Here is a 19,950-nt window from a genome sequence, read left to right on the forward strand (position 1 = left end):
ACTCTAACAACTATATTCCTACATAAAACCCTAACTCTGCACAGGACCACATATACACTACTTACATTTATACTTACCTGCGATGCTTAAATTAGAAAATATCTAAATTTTGTTTAAAATTATCTGAAAAAGAACTTTAAAAGCATTACATTTAAGTGTCCAATACCTGAAGACACCAAGGAGCAAGCCCCAGGGCTGAAAAATGAAGCCAACACTGAAGTGCCAAAAAAATTCAGTTCCTAGAGCCTGTCAATCCCCATAGACCCCCATGTTAAAATGCCCAAAGTAGGTGGTCCACCACACTTCTTCAAAGTCTACATTCATTTTAAACTCTACTACACTCTTCTAAAGTTTTGTGACTGCATCTTGCACAGACAAAATCTGTCCACAGAGAGATTGACAGACCACATATTCTTATCTGAAGTCGTCACATATCACTGCTTTGTCACTGGGCTATCATGTTGACATATTACACACTAGGTATCTTCTGCATCTGCTGTTGACGTTCAGGGTTGTGACAACCAACTCCAACACATTAACAAAATCACGTGGTTAGGTTTAGAAAAAAATAACATAATGGTTTGGCTCTACTGTAGAAGTGAATGCCAGGCTCCCAGGGGAAAGTCCACGGATTGTTGGACCAGTCCAACTCCCCTCCCTCCTACCTGCCCCATAGAGACTTTCCAGCTCCTTATATTATGTCCTTACCGGCTGTGTTTCAAACTGATGCTACACAGCGGCGTATCATAACGCTGCGACAGGGCTGTCTGGCCAACCAGCAGCGTATCATAACACTGCAAAAGGTTCCGTCTGGCTGCGTTACGAACTGCTGCCGCCTGGTGGTGTGTCATACTGCCCACCCTGAAAGGTAGCTTTTGGCATTGGTGTCCGACACCAAAATCACTGACAAAGCGTTTGTATTTGGTGACTTCGGAATGAGAACAGACATATAAACACCTGGCAGAGTACTCAATAAGTATTCTGTGGTAGTTCCTAATACTATAGGTGTCACCAGGACAACATTTTGCCATGTTGACACACACACACAGACTCATAAGGTAAAAACAATACGAACCTTACTGTCATGGCTGGTAACATCTCAACATTCACATCATGAATTTTTATTGTACCATACTCATAAATTTATTTCAGAAAGTAAGACATTACCTTCAACATATAACACTAAAGTATTGTCTTTACATGGAAACAATACGCAGCACAGGGTACAGAGACAAACAAATAATAAGGCCTCACTCGTATTCTGTATTAGTTAGTGGGTAGTCTAGTTAATCACATGTGCATAGGTGGAAATCCCTGGGGGGATGGGTGGTCCGGACCCATCCCCCCTGGAAAAAAGGGGGGAATGGGTATATATTGGGAATTGTCCTCCCAATATATAATTTGAGGAAACTATACAATTTTAAACTATATAATAATAAAAACTGAAAGCACTTGTGCCAATTATATACGCAACACGATGCATTTATAACTTTAGAAAGATTGCATCCTCCCCCCTCATCTGCCTCACAATGGTTTGGTCCATGTCTGCATACACTGACACACAGCAGCACTCGTCATGACTGACTGTGGATCAGTGAAAGTGTGATAGAGCAGAGGAAACTGAGCTCCACTAAGTAACTACTTTGCAAAAGTTCACTTAAAACAAGAGACATGTCGGACACCTTTATTTACTTCTTCTTTTCAACAGAATAAAACACGTTACCAGTTGTAACCAGACAGCGTTTTGTTCACTTCATTACCTTGCGGTTGAATCTTCTGAGTGAATGCAGCAGTCATATAAACAGCCCAGCCGCTAAAGATCATTCAAACTCAAATAATTTTGGACCAATTTTAGTGCAGTTTGGATTGTTACAATTTACAGAAGTGTGTTTACGAAAGAAAATACTTCATTTTCATAACTTTTTTTTTTTAATCTTTTGTAAATGGTAACTGTAATATTTAAAATCAATCTTTGTTAGTCCCCCCCAAAAATTGCTCTTGAGAAATATTTCTGTTTATTGTCCCCCCCAACAATGAAATTGAATTTCCGCCCTTGCACATGTGTATCAATTTTGATTGATTGATTTTTTATTTATTTACGTGTCATGCCACAAGTGGCCCATCCCACACGGGATTACATGACACCAATTAAACACAGAAAAACATTTCATATGTGACTTCCGGTACACATAACAAAATTCAACTTTACATAACTACAGCAAAACATAATCATCTGTACAATGCCATACTTCTTTTAACCCAGGCCTTTTCTATAAATTCTGCAAATAAAAATGTTTTATGTTCAAATAACCATGCCAGCAAATCTGTATCCTGTCTCATCTCTTCCACTTCCAGTTTGTTAAATAACTGCACTCTTAAATCATGATAATATGGACAATACATGTATCTATATTTATTTGATAATAATCAGGGCTGCTGTGGTCAGATTATGTAATATTATTTCTGGCCTGGCTGTTGATTAGCCAGATAACAGATTACTTTGAACAAAGAATTGGGCCGCATTATTATTGAGCTGTCTTAAGGTCACTGGGCTGATAGCCAGTATGGTATGTTGCAACACTAATGTTACATCCATTGGTTAGATCTCAGGATAAATATACAGTCTAACAGTCTAAGGAGACATGACGCGTTGTCTTCAAAGAACAAAGTTCTCTTCTTGAATAACTATCCTGGCCTGACTGGGATGATTTCCTTTAGCCAGTTTCCCTGTGGGGCTGGGTTTCGGTGGTGGGCTGATGTGACAAGTCTCATCCACCGAAACTCTAAATGATTTTAAAGGTCAAAGTACAAAATTCAAGATCACATGGAATAAAAAAGCTCAAGGTTCATTTTATTCTTTCATAAAAGGACATAATTTACAGTGCTTGTCATCATCAGCCAAGACAATAATACATTTATAGAGGATGTATCATAACAATTTAGTATTTCTAAAGCACCCTTAAAATCTTAACTGGCTTACACTAAAGTTCACCAAGCAACTTTTTTCTTAACATAAATAAGTAAAATGTGTGTTGTTTTGATTGAAAGACCATCCAAAACGGTTAATAATATTTAATTTAATGTCTGAATAATATTTTGGCGATCTTAAAAATATCACTTAACACTTGACATTATATATTTTTTATCTTTTAGTTAACACTACAAAATGGTGGGGAAAAAAGTAACCCAAGTCAGGGTTAAGAAGTGACTACATTTGAAAAGTATTACATTAAATGATAACAGAAATAATATACTTACATTCTTGGCTACTTCTTTTCTTCTTCTTTTTTTTTAATATTATTTATTTATTGAATATACCTGTGCTTTTTTTACTTTGACATGTCAAAATATCTGCTGTGAAAAAGGTCTATTGATCAGTTTCTTGTGGGCAGGCATACAACTGTAAACTAATTTACAGTAGAGAATAATTAATTCAATTTAATTCAATAGAACTTTATTTATCCCGAAAGAAATTCTTTTGCCAGAGAATGCTTCAAATCAGTAAAACAAAATACAGTAACAACAGTAACATTCACTAAAAATGAAAAAAAAAAAAAAAAAAAAAACCCAGTAACAACCAGAACAACCAGTGGGTTCCCCAGGTCAGGGTCACACCCTGGGCCTAGTAATGTTGCACAGGATGTTGAGAAAACATTGTATAAGATATTGAAAAGCAGTGATGTACACCATGTAAAAGTTGTAGTGCACCTAATGTAGGTGAATATTGTTATCAGTGTTCTTTGTTTCAGCTCTTCTTCCTACAGAAGGGAAGGAGTTAAACGGTTTGATGGCCACAGGTAGAAAAGATCTCCTGTGGTGTTCTTTTGTGCTCCCCAGTGGTCTCAGTCTACGGATGAAAGTGCTGTGATTCGACTCCAGAGTGGCATGCAGGGGATGAAAGGCATTGTCCAGAGTCTGTCTGTCTGCCTACCGAGTCTGTTAGCATCAGTTGCCTTCAGCCTCCTGCCCCAGCACACTACAGCATAGAAGATGATGCTGGCTACCACCGAGTGATAAAACATCTGTAACATGGCTCTGCAGATGTTGAAAGATCTGAGTCTCCTGAGAAAATACAGGTGGCTCTGACCTTTCTTATACACAGCATTAGTGTTTTCAGTCCAGTCTAGCTTAGTGTCACCCAGATACAGATAATCATCCACAATGTCCACCTCGGTCCCCTTGATGCTGACTGAGTTCAGACGAGTCCAGTGCCTCCTACAATCCACGACCAACTCCTTTGTCCTTGTGACATTGAGTTGCAGGCGGTTTCGTCCACCAAACTCTGTGTCTGCGGTGTAGAGTGTAAACATAAAGGGTGACAGGACTGTCCTCTGAGGTGCCCCCATGCTGCTCACTGTGATGTCTGGATTATACAGTGGCCGACCTGTGAGGTAGTTGGTTATACAAGTGGAGCATCGACCTGCATGTCCAGTAGTTTATTGCTGAGCAGAGCAGGTCATATGGTGTCAAATGCACTGGATTACACTTGTGACAGAGTAGTAATAGTGACTGAGTATTTTCCCACATTATTTTGCTATTTACAGTAACATACTGTATGTACCCTTTACAGTATCTTACTGTACATATTACAGTCAAAGAAAAGATAGATAGATCACAATGACAGACTCCATATGAGATATTTAAAATGGTTGAGGATTAAAATACACAAAAGTAGACTTAGGGCGTATCTTCTATTGCAGTTCAACATGGCAGATTGAATAGAAAATGTATTTTAATTAATTACTAAATGTAATGTATTCATATTTTTCACTTTATTATCAGGTACACCTGTGATTTTCTAACTTTGTAGGTTGAAATTGTCCAAGAATTGTTGACTTACAAACATAGAATTCCTGGTTGTGTTGTCCATAGCTATGCTGAAGGCCAATCCTAAATGACTTATGCATTAGGATTTACATATTAGAATGCAACTTTTGTGAAACTTTAGATTCATGTGTATCAACAGACAGGAAGAAAATGTTACTTGTGCTCTCTTTCAAACACAAGAGTTATACACTTATCTTTTCACCTTTAGGTTCAAGCATTTTCAGATATGAAAGCCAAAGACATATGTATATATTATTTATTCATTTATTTATTTATTTATTGTTTAACTTAAATAATTGAATGACATTTATCATTTAGCTAAAAAACCTATCTAAGGAGCTAAAGAAGAAGAAAGAATACCAAAACAAGTAGTCAAATTGCACAGCTCTGCAGAGGAAACTAAGCTTTGAATATTTGGTTGAAAATATTAAAATAAAGTAAAACTCTTTTTTTGCTTTTTTTTTTTCATATCCTGGCCTTTTCTGTACAATGTTTTTACAGCAGCTCAAATTCATAATGAATGAAGAGGGAGGAGAGACAGGCATGATGTGGTAAAATGACAACATTTAGGAAAACAAAAGCTTAGAGAGTCACAGAGAACATTTACACCATCTAGTGACACAATGTGCTCACCACTGTGATACATGTGCAGTTTAATGCCCATCTCCACAGGCACACTGACCAAAGACTAATCACTAATGCAGTAAACGGCAGTCCAATGACCCTTCACTATAACAACCACTGTCAAATCCTATGTTAGCAACTTAAACTAGACATGAGAGGCCTGTCAAGCTTTCAGAAAAGGAGGAATGTCGAGACCATGTGCATGAGGAACCTGAAAGTCAGACAGTTGATATCCTCAAAGTTTAGATAGGGATGTCATATTTTTTACTTTTCTGAAGCCAAAACCTCAAGTCAGTGTGGAAGACCCCACTCAGAGCTGAATCCTATGAAAATGAACAAAAACTCCTTTGTTTGCTCCAAGGTATATGTTAGCTAGCTGAACACGTTAGCAAACAAAGATGGTTGTGTACCATTTGAGGCTGTTCACACTTTAAACAAGTGGAAAAGTAGGATTATTTAGTTTTGCTAGTAATAGGCTAAAACAGATAATGAAAGCTGTTGGGAGCCATAACTAAGACATAACCAAACACCTAAAATACAACTACATATACATTCTTACTCTGCTGTGCAAGAATATTATTCTTCCTGTTTATATTTGTCCTGTCAAGACGTGGGGTGCATGACAAATGCATCGTTACTGTGAGCTTTTTCCTTGACATGATGTTCTCTTCATTCACTATACTCAACTGAAAAATTATACTGTTAATGTATGCATATTGTAGCCCTCTCTGTCTGCTTCTCTCAGATATTTAAGGACTGTTATTCCAGAAATTTATCATTATTTCCTTTGGAATATCTCTTATCAATATCCTTGAACATGTCATATTGACTTGGCAGGTATGAAAGCTTGACAGGCTTAACAACAGGTAACCAAAGTGGGGGTGGGGCTTAATGAAGGGTCAGTTGTGCTTGTTGGAAGTATAAAAGCCAGAGACAAAACAACTGTGCTTTGTTTTGACTGGAAAAAAGACATACCGTGTTATAACTACCAGCTTAACTATAAACTGTGTTTGTTGTTAAAGTAAAAATACATTGATTCGCAGTGTTGTACTGACAGTGCGTTTATTTTTAAAGAGACATTGAAAGAAATGTTGATATGTGACAAGGTCAAAGTGAGAATGCGTTGTAGAGATGTTTGTCCTTACCAACATCTTGTGAGGACAGAAATGTCCCAGTATTTGTACAAACTCATTGGCAATATCTTTATTCTCATTCCACAGTTCTGTGTACCAAACTACGGGACAAATCACATCTCGCATTGATTGAATAAGGGACAGTGGCTTCAGTTTTTTTTGTTTTTTTTTAACATTGGCCGATCCCATACCATGCCTGGTTTAAAAAGTGTTCTCAGTTTGTTTTGGTTTCCACCTTTGAGGAAGAGCAGTGCGCAGCTGCTTTGTTTCATTCAGGGAGAGTCCCACACAGGGTTCTATGCATGTCAGATGGTCTGAAGGGGATATCACCATACTGGCAGAGCAATAACATAATGCACAGCAGACTATAGAGCAGGTAGATTTATTTTTTATTTGAAACATTTTGACTTTATTCTCATTAAATTATGATATGATGTGATGTGATGTGATGTGATGTGATGTGATGTGATGTGATGTGATGTGATGTGATGTGATGTGATATGATGTGATGTGATATGATTTTTGTAATATTACAACTTTTTTCTCAAAATATTATAACTTTATTCTCAACTTCTTAGAGAACACAGATGTGTGTGATATGTTTTCAGCATAGGCAGAAATCTCTCTGAAACACAGCTATTGAAGTCCAGGAGTTTATAAATGAACGAAAGTAAAAATTAATCATTGATGTGAGTGGGTGCCATATGCACATTTGAAGAGATTATGTCCCCAAACGAAAGACACAAAGGAGGAGGGTAAAGTAAACTATGCACACATAGGTGTTGACACAGCAGAGATGACATTAAAAGAAAAGCTGATCTATACAGGAGAATAAATATTTGAAAGCAATCCAGAAAGCCCGAGAGCCTTATTGCATTATATTCCATTATAACCTATTTCTATATTTTGAATTGTTAACTATCACCTGAATTTTGTGTTTTTCTGTACATAAATAAGGACATTTCCACCCTAAACTGGCATTATAAGTAACCAGAATAAAGCAAATGATGTGTTTGGTGTTCAATATGTCCTGGGGAAGGACCCCCAGAGCCCCGCTTAATATGTGTCCTTACCAAAGTTGACATGAAATCTACACCCATGGCTGGAGATGTCAGCTGAGACTGTCTTCTGTTGAGCTGTTGCTGAGGGACACTACAGAAATAAGTTGTATAGTATTGCCTGTTTTACATTAGGTCTGCTGAGTTTTAGATAGATCAGAGGAGACGTGCTGAGATTTAAGTTATAACATGACCTGTTGTATCATATTTTAATTTGGACATTGTGGAATAACTCTCAGTTTAGTTTTTCAATGACTGTAGTGTGTGTGTTCCTCTCTGTTCAGGACAGTTACACTGGGACAGGAAATACAATCCGTCATCTTTTACACCTCCCTCAGCTGTGTGATGGACACTGCTGGTTTTCATTTCAGCTGTATTTATTACTAGAAACCTCATCACACATACTTTCTGTGCTCCATAAAACATCCATCTGTGTATTAGTGCTGTCAATCCACTTAAACCCATCTGACCTAAAGGCTTCTCAAGTCCCCTATAAGTACAGGCTGAATCCAAATATCCACCCTCTGGACTTGTGGACTGAGCCCTCTGGGACTTAAGTTGTACATCCTGTGATGTGTTCACTGTCATCACGTAAAGTCTGCGAGGGTAGAGACTGCAAGCTGCTTGATAGACAGGCCTCAAGACTGTTTCACTTGATGCTGTGGAAACATTCAAGCAACAGCTACAGTCATATACAAGGTGACCACCGCTGTCATATTCCTCATGCAAGTTGATGAATAGTGTCTGCTCATCTGTTCTTGCAGATAGTATAGCCTTATATGTAGTATAGTATAGCGTTTTGTGACTGAACAAGATGATAGTCATATATATCTATAATATATAATAGGCTATACACATTCCAAAACATAAATGTCTGTAAATAAGCACAGGACTATGACTAAATAAATTGGGTATTACTTACATTAGAAGACCTTCTTTTGTTGTTTTTCAGCCTATGTTCTAGCCTACATAATTCAAGTAGCATTTTAAAAGGCCTAACTACCAATAATTGTTTCACACATTCATGAGTTTTGTTTTTTTAAGTTGGAAATAGAAAAACCTACAATGTTATGTCCATAATACAATGAATTGTGGGTAATTAAATCAGTGAAGTCTGGTGATGTCTGTACCCCAAGCAGACTCTCTGCAAAAAGTCTACTTAAGGACCCTTGTGATCTTGATGAATTGTTGATTTGGGCAACCCTCACCACACCAGGGCTTTCCAGGAACACGCCTGCAAAGTCTGCAAGTGCATTGAAGTCCGGACATTTGGATTCAGCCACAATGTAAATGAGATGCCAGAGTGCATAAAGAAGCGTCAAAATAGAGCATGGTTATAAAAAGAAAAATGCCAGGGCAGGATCCCCCGGACCCGCCAACAGAAGGTAAGTCCCAAATGTTCTCAAATCCTAGAAATGCCCCTGCATACATTGTCTATTGTACCAGTGCACCCAAGATAAACTTTATTGTTGCCCTAAGTTGGTGCAGTTTCACAGCAGCCTTAAGACTTTTATGTTGGGAGGAAATGACAGTTAATTATCTGTCCACTATATTGGACATCATGCAATGCTGGCTATATTTCAGCTACAATAAATGAACTCTAGTAAAAGTTTAGTCAGGAAGACAAAACTTTTCATGCTCAGGCTGTAAGTGTCTTGGTCACCCTGCCATTCACTCCTTGCATGCATGCTCACTCACTATCTCTAGGTGCCATTTTTGTGGGTAGGTCATCAGCTGATTCACAATCAACCAGTAGCACAACGACAAACCTTCCCTGTCAGCCTATCATCTTACTGCTCCTCATTTTGAATAGGGTTCTTTCTCTGCTGTAGCTCTGTCTTGCTGCCCTCGAGCGCGCCCACCACATCCCCATCACCACCTAGTCATTATGGATTCATCAGCCTCATACGCCTCAGCAGCCTCAGAGTCAGCAGCCACCACCACCATCAGTGTCTGGACTCCATGAGGGGGAGTTATCTTGCTGCTGCTCAGATATCCCTCTATCACAAAATATCTCCCTCTGGTGTTTAAGCGCCAAAGACTTCTGTTAAATCTTAATCAGCACAAATCATCTGTTAATCTGTACACTCATATTCTGTGTGAAATATTATCTTTACTTCATTCTTCTGTCTTTCCTTATTGAAACTCTATTACTGTGACTTTTTTCTTGAAAATACCAATTAAAGCTATAGTGCGTAACTTCTACAGGTCCGTAAATGTCCGTTTCACCCAAGCCACTACTAGAGGAGATGACACAATGCTGATCAGCTGATCGGCTCCTCTAACATCTCGCGGTATTTTTCAATATATATCATTTTTAGTATGCGTGTAGACCGGCGACATTCCCGCGCTGGCACACAGGAAATGCTTCCTCACAACAAGAAGGGAGGGGGAGGAGGAGCGGAGAGTGTCACAGCAAGAGGTAGAGCGCAGGTAGAAAGTGAAAGCAATATGGCGGAGAAGCGGCCGAGACACGGTTCAGAAGTGGATCCTACCACAAAGGCAAGTGTTACTCTGTGTACACGGTGTGTGGCGACTGGCAAGTGTTACTCTGTGTACACCGTGTGTGGCAAGTATTACACTGTGTACATGGAAGTGCCGCCGGCTTATTAGTTGTAATAACGCATTATCTGCTGGGAGGCGACAGAAGTTACGCACTATAGCTTTAAAATGTAACTGAAATGTTTTGTAACAAAAACAAAATTTAATTTAATTTTTATATTTTTGTAGAAAATGTCCATTGAAAAAAAATACAGTTCAAAAAGGTATGATGGTGCTTATGTTAGAATATGTTAATATAATCAGGCAATAAAATTTTCAGAAATGTAAAATATAAAATATAGACAAAATGTGTAAAGTTTTTTGTAAAAACAAAAAAAAAAGACAAGAATGAGAAGTAAATCAGGCATATCATTCATCAGGTTATTTAATGACAAGGTTTTGTTTATTTTGTTGATAAAAGCAGTGAGCTAGCTGCAAAGAGCAATTTTCTCATTGGTTTACTTTGTTTCCTGTTTTAACCCAGCACCATGAGGTAAATCGGTGCAAGCTGACACTCGGTGAAAAGATATATCTCAGGGTGTCATACATTCATGGTGTGTGTTTGTAGTTAAGTCTGTGGTTCAAGGCCAGTTGCAGCACTTGCAGGAGTCCCAGTAGATAAGGCCGGGCTGGCAGCGGTGCAGGTAAGTGTTTCCATGGAAGCATTGGAAGTAGGTGGTCTTATCAGCTGGATTCTCATACAGCCCATCGGGGCGGCCACGGCAGAAGTCTGCAATGGAGTCCCTGGTGGTGGTGGGGGCTGGGGTAGTGGTGGGCTTCGGGGGGAAGCCTGCAGGATCAGACATAGAGAAAGAAATATGAATGAACAGAGGTTAAATAGACCTTTTCTGTCAAATGACTATAAATTGCACCACGACACAAACACAAACCTAACCTTTGTGTTAAAAACAAATTCACAAAGACAAGTTTCATTTTTCTCAGATTTCTGGGAACTCTATTGATTGAGCTTCAGCATCACATCATCTGGGCAGAGATGGTTTGGCTGAGCTACAGTATTTACCCATTGACATCCTGAGGTGGTTGATGAGAGGATAATGTTCAGCTGAGCAGAAGTTTCCACCAAAGTCATCCATGTCCAGAGTCCACACATGAGCACCTCCCAGGTTGTTGGCAGTCATCCATTCGACCTACAGGATGACCACATCAGTCACAAAGATGATTAAACTGCAGCAGTTACAGCAGCTCTATCAGACAGACCTAGAGTGGAGAAGTAGAAGACCTTCTTTTCTTTGAGGGTCTGTTATAAATTCTTACAAACACTTCAGATCATAATGGCAAAGACTTTACAAGAACACCACATCACAGATAATATGAGCTGGAATTTGCCTAATGACATTATTATAACTGCAGGTAATAATGGAGCTCTTGGTTACCTTAGAAGAATAGCTGCGCTGGTCATCATAGCCGACCCAGGAACTTCCGTAGGTTGCGTATGGAACCTTCTGTTCAGGGATCCACTGAATGTTAGCACTGGGGAGGAAGTCACAGATCTGGTAACACAAACACAAACAGAGTTAGATCAGACAACACAGGGCTTGGGATGTTGAAAGTTAAGTTTACTGTTTGGTGTAAATACTTCAAGGAGAAATCAGTCCTTATTACTTTTATAATTTTGGATCTGTTTAGTTCAGAGGTGTATTCTCTTCTTGATTGAATGTAGACTAACACAAGCTGATGTCGAGTCATGTTGTTACAGTGGAGTTAGGTATATTAAAAAAAAAAAGGGCATCAGTTCCTCATAATTTTAGGGGCAAAGAGGCAGAGAGGAAGTAACCACATTACCTCTTGTGTTCTGAATTTAGACTTCTTTGATTACACATATGTGGCAATGAGGCTTACTGGAAGTGGCCCAGCAGTGGATGAGATTTTGTCTTTTTAACACCATAGACTGTATAAAAGAAGCAAATGTAGCCAGTTTAAAGTCACCCAATGGCTTGTGAACAACCCTTTTGAAGCCTCGAGTTTGGCATTTTGGCTGTCACCATCTTCATTTTTTGCAGCTAGAAGTGACCATATTTGGATGAGAGGGTGGAGCTTTGGAGAAGCGAGGGGTGGATCTGACTTACAACTCAAAGACACCAGCGTGGTAGCAAACTGACAATCTTAAGGTATCCACTCCTTAAAGCATAACCTGCTTTATGATAAATTTCACCCTACATGGGGCCATAATTTACAAATGAACATCATGCTGCACTGAAGGAGACTTAAAACTTGTGAATGAGTCCATAAACTCACTGGGAAAATGTTTCGTAGAAGTAAGATCATTTCCTCATCTACTCTCTCCAATCTGACTTCCTTTTGCAATGAGTGCAGTTGACCCCTGCTGGACAATAGAAAGAATGGAGGTTCCAAGCACTTCCGCATTGGCTTCATTTTTTGACCTGGAGATAACCCCTTGATGCAGTGGCCATTATTGGGAAATATTTACCTTCGACACAAAGTCCACTGAACATTATAATAGTGTGCAGTACCTCATAGAAGGCCCAGAAGCCAGCAGTACGAGTGTAAGGTCCGGCATCTGCGGGGCCATTAGCTGGTGCTCCTAGGCCAGAAGCAGAACTAGTAAGGCGGTAGGTTCGTCCGTAGGTTGGGAAACCCAGCAGCAGCTTCTCAGCTGGTGCTTCCAGAGCCAGCCAATGGGATATAGAAGAGTTCTAACAAAAGAAAAAAATAACAGAGGTAAATACTACAGCATCAAACTCAATATGTTTGATATTAACGCTGAATCAGATGTCACACTGTAATTTGAAAGGTTTGCCAGTAATGCCCATTCAAACTGTGGATAAACAGATAACTCTGCAGCTTTCAACTTATTCTTTAGGTTTATCGGTCTAGCAGCTGAAAAGGTAGATACTTTCCTCAGGAGTTGGTGGAGACCAAACCAGAGTAAAAATGGGAGTGATTATTGGACTTACATTCACATGCGGCAAAGAAACATGACTCTAAATGAATCCCCATGTCACGCAGGGTCTTTGGATACTTGATATCTATATTCAATACTATATCAAGGCTCATGGTCACATGTTGTTGTGAGCCCCCCTGCCCCCCCCCCCCCCCCCCCCCCCCCAGTGGTAAAAGAATCTGTTAATACAAGTTTAAATGGAAAAGGCTTTCTGAAAACCATTTAGCATATCAACTCTGACTGTTCTCATCAGTGAGAAAAAGTCTAACTTAAATACAGATTAATGTCAAAGGTTGTGTGTAGTTTGTAGTTTGTAGATGTTGGACTTTGTATGCATCTTACGATATTATGATGAGCATGTGTGCCGGAGTCCATAGAGCTGCTGTACAATGGGCTGTTGTGTCCAGTAATTGGCTCCCAGTGTCCATGGAAGTCATAGGTCATGACATTGATGAAGTCAAGGTGGCTGTTGATTTAAAAGGTTTTCTTTTTAGATCAGCCATAGAACTTTAATCATTGTTTGAAGAACAAAGTATAAAGTGCATATTAGCTTTAACAGTGAAGTTGAAATTCCTTCTGACGCTGAATAATAAGAGCTGGAGTAATGTAACAGAACTTCTGCTATGTAAGGGCACAAAAGCAGAGTAGCAAGTAGGCGCTAGTTTTTTTCCCCCCAACATTACTATTTGGCATTGCTAGACTCTGAGAGAGTCAAGCAATGCCAAATAGTGCAGTAGGCAGCGTAGTTAAAGAGGTGGGTTCTATCAATCGTTTTGAAATATTGATGGACAAGTTTTTTTAGTTCTTTCATTCCTATCTTGTATAAATGCTTTTGTAATGTGTTTCATGATGACCCTAATGAAGGCCGAAATGCATTGGTCTTGCAATCAAGTTGTTCTAAATACTACAAGTGTTGCTGGAGTTTTGGCGCGTTTGGTTCACTTTTTTTTATTGCCCTACTATATATACACACCTACTGTATGTGTATTAAGTGCACATAGAGAAATGTCTTGATAAAATAATCAAAAGGCATTGCAGAGATGAATTTTATGTGTGGGAATTTGCCTTTGTTTTTACACTTAGGAGCTAAGCTCAACTTAATTATCTTTATTCAACACTCCTTTTTGCACAGGCAGTGTATGATATTCCCGCAGTCTTGGTCTTAACTGGTCTCGAGATAAAATCCCAAGTCCACTCTGTCTAAGACCTAGATAATATTAAATAAAAATGCGGTTAATTCTGAGACGAGACCAAGACTTTCATAAAATGGCCTTGAGACCAAGACAGATCTGCAGTACCATCACTTCTCTGAGCATAAACATGGGCTAGAGTCCAGTGAAATGAAACTTACAGGGCAATCTTTTTAACCTCGTAGGCTCTGTCTATTGTCTGACGGAAACCAGCAACGTTGGCTGACAGCAGCAGTCGAGTCCTCCTGTTGTCCTTGGCATCATCGTCAAAGGCCTTGGCCATCTCCTGTATGCATAATGACAAGCAGATCAGCTGGTGATAGAGCCAGCCAGTACACACTGTATGGGCAGTAACGTTATATTTCAACATGTTTTTCAGTTATTACAATAAATAAATAAATACAAAAAAAATGAAAAGAGCAAACAAGCAGATATAGATATATATATAGATAGATATATTCCAATGAAGGTGCTCGCCTGACACATAGGCCAAAAAAGTTTCTCTCTCTCTTTTTTTTTTTTTTTTTTTTTTTGAGGCAATACTGCGAGCGGCCTATGGGAAAAATTGAAAGCAAGGCTGAGTGGCATTCCTGGGGGATTGGTAAGTGCACAGTGTAGTGTTTAATATTTCCTGTCATTATCATCTCACGTTGTTGGTTTGCTTTTGTAAACATCACAGGCACCTGCACAAACAGAATGCAGTTCTCAGTAACCATATTAGTGGTATTTCATATATACAGGGAATATGCACCATTTTAGTAGGATTGCTTAATTTCCTCACCAACAAAATCTTATTCCTTTAGAATAATGTTATAAGTGCAAAAGTCTGACACTATTACACTAATGGCTTTTAGGCAGGTTAAAATGCACCACACCTATTGAATGGCAGATGGGGGATAAAACACTAGGATAAGGATCGTACGAACCATGACCAGCAGAGTGAATCTCTCCTTGTCCTGTGGTGGGCTGCCATTGTGTCCAGGATATTCCCAGGCCAAGTTCAGCCCATCAAAGTTATGGGTGCGTAGGTAGCTGATGGCTGACCTAATGAAGGCAGTACGACCCTCAGGCCTGGCAACCATGGAGATGAATCTGGTGGGATGTATAAAGAAAAATACTGCTACCTCTATTCTGTTGATACAGCGACAGGAGAGGTTGTCTGACTTCTAAGTTGAAAGTGTGTCAATGGCATTGAGAAGGTTATTAATATTTGAACTTACGGGCTCACTCCATTGACTGTGCCTCCGACAGACAGCAGAGTCTTCAGTGCAGGATTACTAATAGCAGAGAGAGAGACAATCAAAATGTTAAATGTAATCACGTCCGTCCACTGAATAGAGCTCACTCTGCTTAAAAAAAATCTACAACCAAAGCAAAAGTGGACTTAGTAGAGAGCAGATCTCTACCAGGTGGCCCCCTGGGATGATCACGTGATCAAGTGTCCCAGAAGCTCACAAAAATACACACCTTGTCTATTTTTGAGGAAGGCAAGGTGCATTGTACAGAACAGATCAAGTTTTCCTGCTAACAGTCACTGTATGTGAAATATAGGCACAATTGATGGATTCAATAGGATGAATGTATTTTAACTAAGTCACAACCATAATCTTTGATCTGTGTCATTTACGTAACAAATATTTATATTTGATAACTGGACATTTACTAGTATTAACTTTGTCTGTAGGCTACAGCACAACAAAGTAGGAAATACCAATAAATACAATTAAAGGAGACCAAGAAGAAGAAACCATTTAACTACATAGCCAGCATACTTCCTTATGGTAGAAGCAAAATTATTAAAGGTAGTGGTATGATGGCATGTGGGGGATGGAACATACTGAATTGCAGCCATGGCAGCCAAAACATGGCACAGCTGCACCTGGTGGAATTGGCCCTCTTGTCTTCCTTACAATCAAGATGGCAGCAAAGATGACAAAAAGTGGGATTTATTCATCTTGTTTCGTGTCTAACTTTGGTGGATCCTAACATATTGGTTATAGAATTAATCTGCAGATTCTCCTTTCTGTGGATGTAAGATTTTTTTCAGCCACGACAAAGGCCAAAATGTGGCCTGCAACAGATGGTAAGGCTTGTGGTTACTAGCCAAGCCGTTCTCCAGAAAACTTGCGGCCACTAAAAGCTGGTTGAGAGGAGTGAAGAGTCAGTAGTCATTAATGCACTGTGAATCACTGCAACCATAAGAGGTGCTTTAGTATACAGTCATACATGTTCATACATACAAAATATTAGGCTGCCTGGTCCAGTAGTTTGTGGGATTAGATTTGGACAGACAGATACAGACTGATACAGATACTGATACAACACACACCCAACCCACCTTTTTTTGTGTATTTTTCTTGTGAGTGTGCAAATAGTTTTGCTAGTTGTACACTCTTCACCAAGTGGCTCACGTAGTCACCTTGTCTCTATGATTTCTTTCTTGTTGTATATTAACCTTGTGAAGCACTGTGTAACCTATGTCCACGAAAAGTGCTCTATAAATAAATTTTACTTACACACACACACACACACACACACACACACGATCAAACCCATGATCAGTAACAATGTAATGTTAAAGTAAGGCTAAGATTTGTTATGAAAATGCATTTATAAGGTTGGAAATGTATAATTATTTTTATATAATTAACTAAAAATAATTAAAAATATAACATAAATGTGCAGTATGTCATATTTAACTTGACTCAGCACCTTTTCCTATTAGTGTGTACATTTAAAAGTTGGGAATTAAAAACAGGATTCCAGGCTGAAAGGGGATCTGGTCTAAAAAAAAATTCCAAAATCCATTCCACCCAGACAAAAGTACAGCTCTGGGTTTGGCACGAAAATAGATACTGTAGATTTATTAACTCACGCATTCTTGAGGTTGCTGAGCCTGACAAACTGCTGCTCATCGTTCCACTCGATGGGGCTGATCTGGTTGAAGCTGTTGATGGTGGCCAGAGCGTAGATGACGTGTGTGCACAGGAAGGGGTCGATGTTGTCTGCGGTGAATTTGGCAGCGCCTGTCCTGTACTGGGCCCAGTTGGTCATGTGGCACACCAGTTTACTGGATGAGGCTGAGAGGTGACAGTCAGATAGAAGCAATGAGAGTTAAAGTGCACCCGTGTTTGCTCTGAAATGTATATCATATCACTGTGAGGACGAGTCAATGACTGTATGAAACTAATGCTTACCAATGTGCAAAATGAGCACAACGCCCAGAGCTGCAAAGATACCAGAGAAAACAGGAAGAGAGAAGATGTGAGACATTGCCATTTTAGACATGTGATGTATACATAATACATATGTGTCCAAGGATGGAAAAACATTGAATGAAGAAGGAGTTGGTGTGCAAAACAACAAACTATAATAATATAAAGTTGCTGCAAGAAAAAATAAATATATAATTGTAATTCTAAACTTTATCTTTTTGGTTCAATTTATTTGTTACAAATGGACAACCTAATTATGTTAGTTTACCCATTTCAGCAATTTGGTCCTTAGCATCATATGTGTACTAGATTTGAATGTAGAATATTGCTTAATTTCAGAGGTGGGAGTAAGTCACACGTGCAAGTCACAAGCAAGTCTCAAGTTACTGTGGTGAAAATCAAGCAAGTCAAGTTAAGTCATTGCTCAGTAGAAGCAAGTCATATCGAGTCTTATGAAATTCTAATGATCTGGTTGCACGTTAGCTAGAGAGCCAGTAAGACATTTCTTTTTTGTGGGTTATGTAGTGATAGACAAAGTTGGGTGTTGTAGTGGTCGTGTCTAATTTTTGCACCCACACCTTGCAAACTGCTCAACAACACAATCCAACACAATCCTCTGCTGGTCTGCTGCATCCTAGTAGATTGCTAGGTTTGCACGCATTGCACTAGAAGTCTGCGCAGATGCGATGTTTAAAATAACAATTTGGCCAATAGCCAAAGGCGTTGTTCTTTTTGTTGTCATTGTTGTTTTTAATCAAACAATGTGCCTCCTCTCCCAAATATTAATGATTAAAGGTAAAGTAAAAATCACTGGTACATCATAGCCTGCTTCTTAGTAAGATTAATGCCTTTCTTTACAAAGGTAAGCATATCTGCAGTCTATTTTTCTTCTACTTGTCTACTTGTCTTGTATGTGTACATAACTGGTATACTGAACTTAAAAAAACTGAAATGAGAGAATAGTATTTACCTGTGAGGAGTCTCGTCATTGTGCTCTCTGAAGATCCAACCAGTTTCTGCTGCAGCAGGGAACCCCTTGATGATCATAGAACAATCACATGAGATGATAAAAAACAAAATTAGATATCAGGCAACTACTGCTGAAGCAATTTACATGTTAACCACTCATGGCAACTTTGCTCATTTTTTTGATATTTTGATGAACATTTGGCACTACTCCTTAACATTTTATGCTAAACAATATAATGTTTTATCAATAACATAATCCTTAAATAATGAATGAAATAATAAGATTTATAATGAAAATAATATATGTAGTAATAAAACAGGTAGCTACTTATAATTGCAGTACAATGTGACCCCTCTTCCCCCTTTTTAAATTGAATATTTTATGTTTGCAACTTGCAGCTAAATGCTAGTGGTACACGACACAAATCCAGACATGGCAATGATCTTGTTACCTTTCTTCAAGAGAAACAGATGCAGAGTCTTGAGCTCAGTGGAGTTGGGTCAGATTTATATTTTACTCATTAATGACTAATAGCTGGTAGCAAAGTGCAGCTGATAAGGGCTCAAGGTGGTGGAGTCTGGCTGATGTGCATAATTACCCCACTTCCAGGTAAGACTGGGTGAAGTCATGTAAGACTTGCTGGGAAAGGAGATATCAGTTGAATTTCTACATTACAGCGACTGCAGTGATAAGTGTAATCAGTGTGCATTTGCAATTATTAGTAACTGGACACAATGATTGGTAATAATGAAATAGTAAAGGTGGTAAATAAGTGATGAATATAGACATCCTTATTATACCTGGAACCTGAAATGGAGCTCACAGCTTCCTGCTGGGAATCAGGTTTTGTACCCTGCTTTATCTTACACATGATTAGATGAGTTGATTGACATCAATGTCATCTTTGTGCATACGGTGCATGTGCATGTGGAAACTGCTAGCTCTGTCAAAAATGAAACAAACAGACAAACAAACAAAAAAACATCTCTCTACTCTGTTACATATTCCATGATGTATGGGGAATGATTCCCATGCCATTAGGGTACATGGGTACTTAGAGTTACCTATAAACCACCTGTACCAGCCTGGAATCAAGAGTTGCAGTTACACGTTTCTGCAACTTCAGCCTGTTACATGCATTGTCTGTTTTCGAAAATACACTTCTGTTTTCACAGGAAATGTACAGTTTGCATACAGTCTCCTTCAAAATAAACCCATTACGTCAACACCAAAAATTGACGTCTCTTTTACTTCAACAACAAATGTGGGTATGTTTAGCCAACACACACACGGTTGAATTTGGGAAAAACAAAGCAGGGTTTGGCTTTACAATCTCATGGGAAGTAAACTCTGGCCACCTCCCGTCCCACCCACCCTACATGGACACCTTAACTTTTGTTCTTGTCCCGCCGCGTTTCCCCTTGACGCTGCTCAGCGCCCTTGAACTATACCGGCAACTGGCCACATAT

At 39.0% G+C, this 19,950-nt stretch overlaps 1 protein-coding gene across 1 annotated transcript; it reads right to left on the minus strand.

Annotated features, from left to right (window-relative positions):
• Positions 1 to 10,558: 10,558 nt before the first annotated feature.
• On the minus strand, positions 10,559 to 18,981 carry LOC126386017 (acidic mammalian chitinase-like). The gene is made up of 12 exons (XM_050038098.1): positions 18,933 to 18,981; positions 18,482 to 18,546; positions 17,494 to 17,523; positions 17,172 to 17,376; positions 15,517 to 15,573; positions 15,223 to 15,388; positions 14,458 to 14,582; positions 13,449 to 13,572; positions 12,676 to 12,858; positions 11,578 to 11,694; positions 11,205 to 11,331; positions 10,559 to 10,973 (listed from the first exon to the last, which is right to left on the minus strand). Exons 2-12 carry the CDS (start codon positions 18,498 to 18,500, stop codon positions 10,765 to 10,767), a joined length of 1,362 nt encoding a protein of 453 aa, XP_049894055.1. The 5' UTR covers positions 18,501 to 18,546; positions 18,933 to 18,981; the 3' UTR covers positions 10,559 to 10,764.
• Positions 18,982 to 19,950: the final 969 nt, after the last annotated feature.

The sequence above is a fragment of the Epinephelus moara genome, chromosome 24, assembly GCF_006386435.1.
Source record: "Epinephelus moara isolate mb chromosome 24, YSFRI_EMoa_1.0, whole genome shotgun sequence".
NCBI classification, from domain to species: domain Eukaryota; kingdom Metazoa; phylum Chordata; class Actinopteri; order Perciformes; family Serranidae; genus Epinephelus; species Epinephelus moara.

Excerpts from the sequence above, each read along its gene's own strand:
- LOC126386017 (XM_050038098.1), bottom strand. Across the intron at positions 13,573-14,457 it reads GAGGTTAAAAAGATTGCCCT|CCACCTTGACTTCATCAATG; the intron begins GTAAGTTTCATT and ends TTAAATCAACAG. Across the intron at positions 12,859-13,448 it reads CACATGCTCATCATAATATC|AACTCTTCTATATCCCATTG; the intron begins GTAAGATGCATA and ends TTCTTTTGTTAG.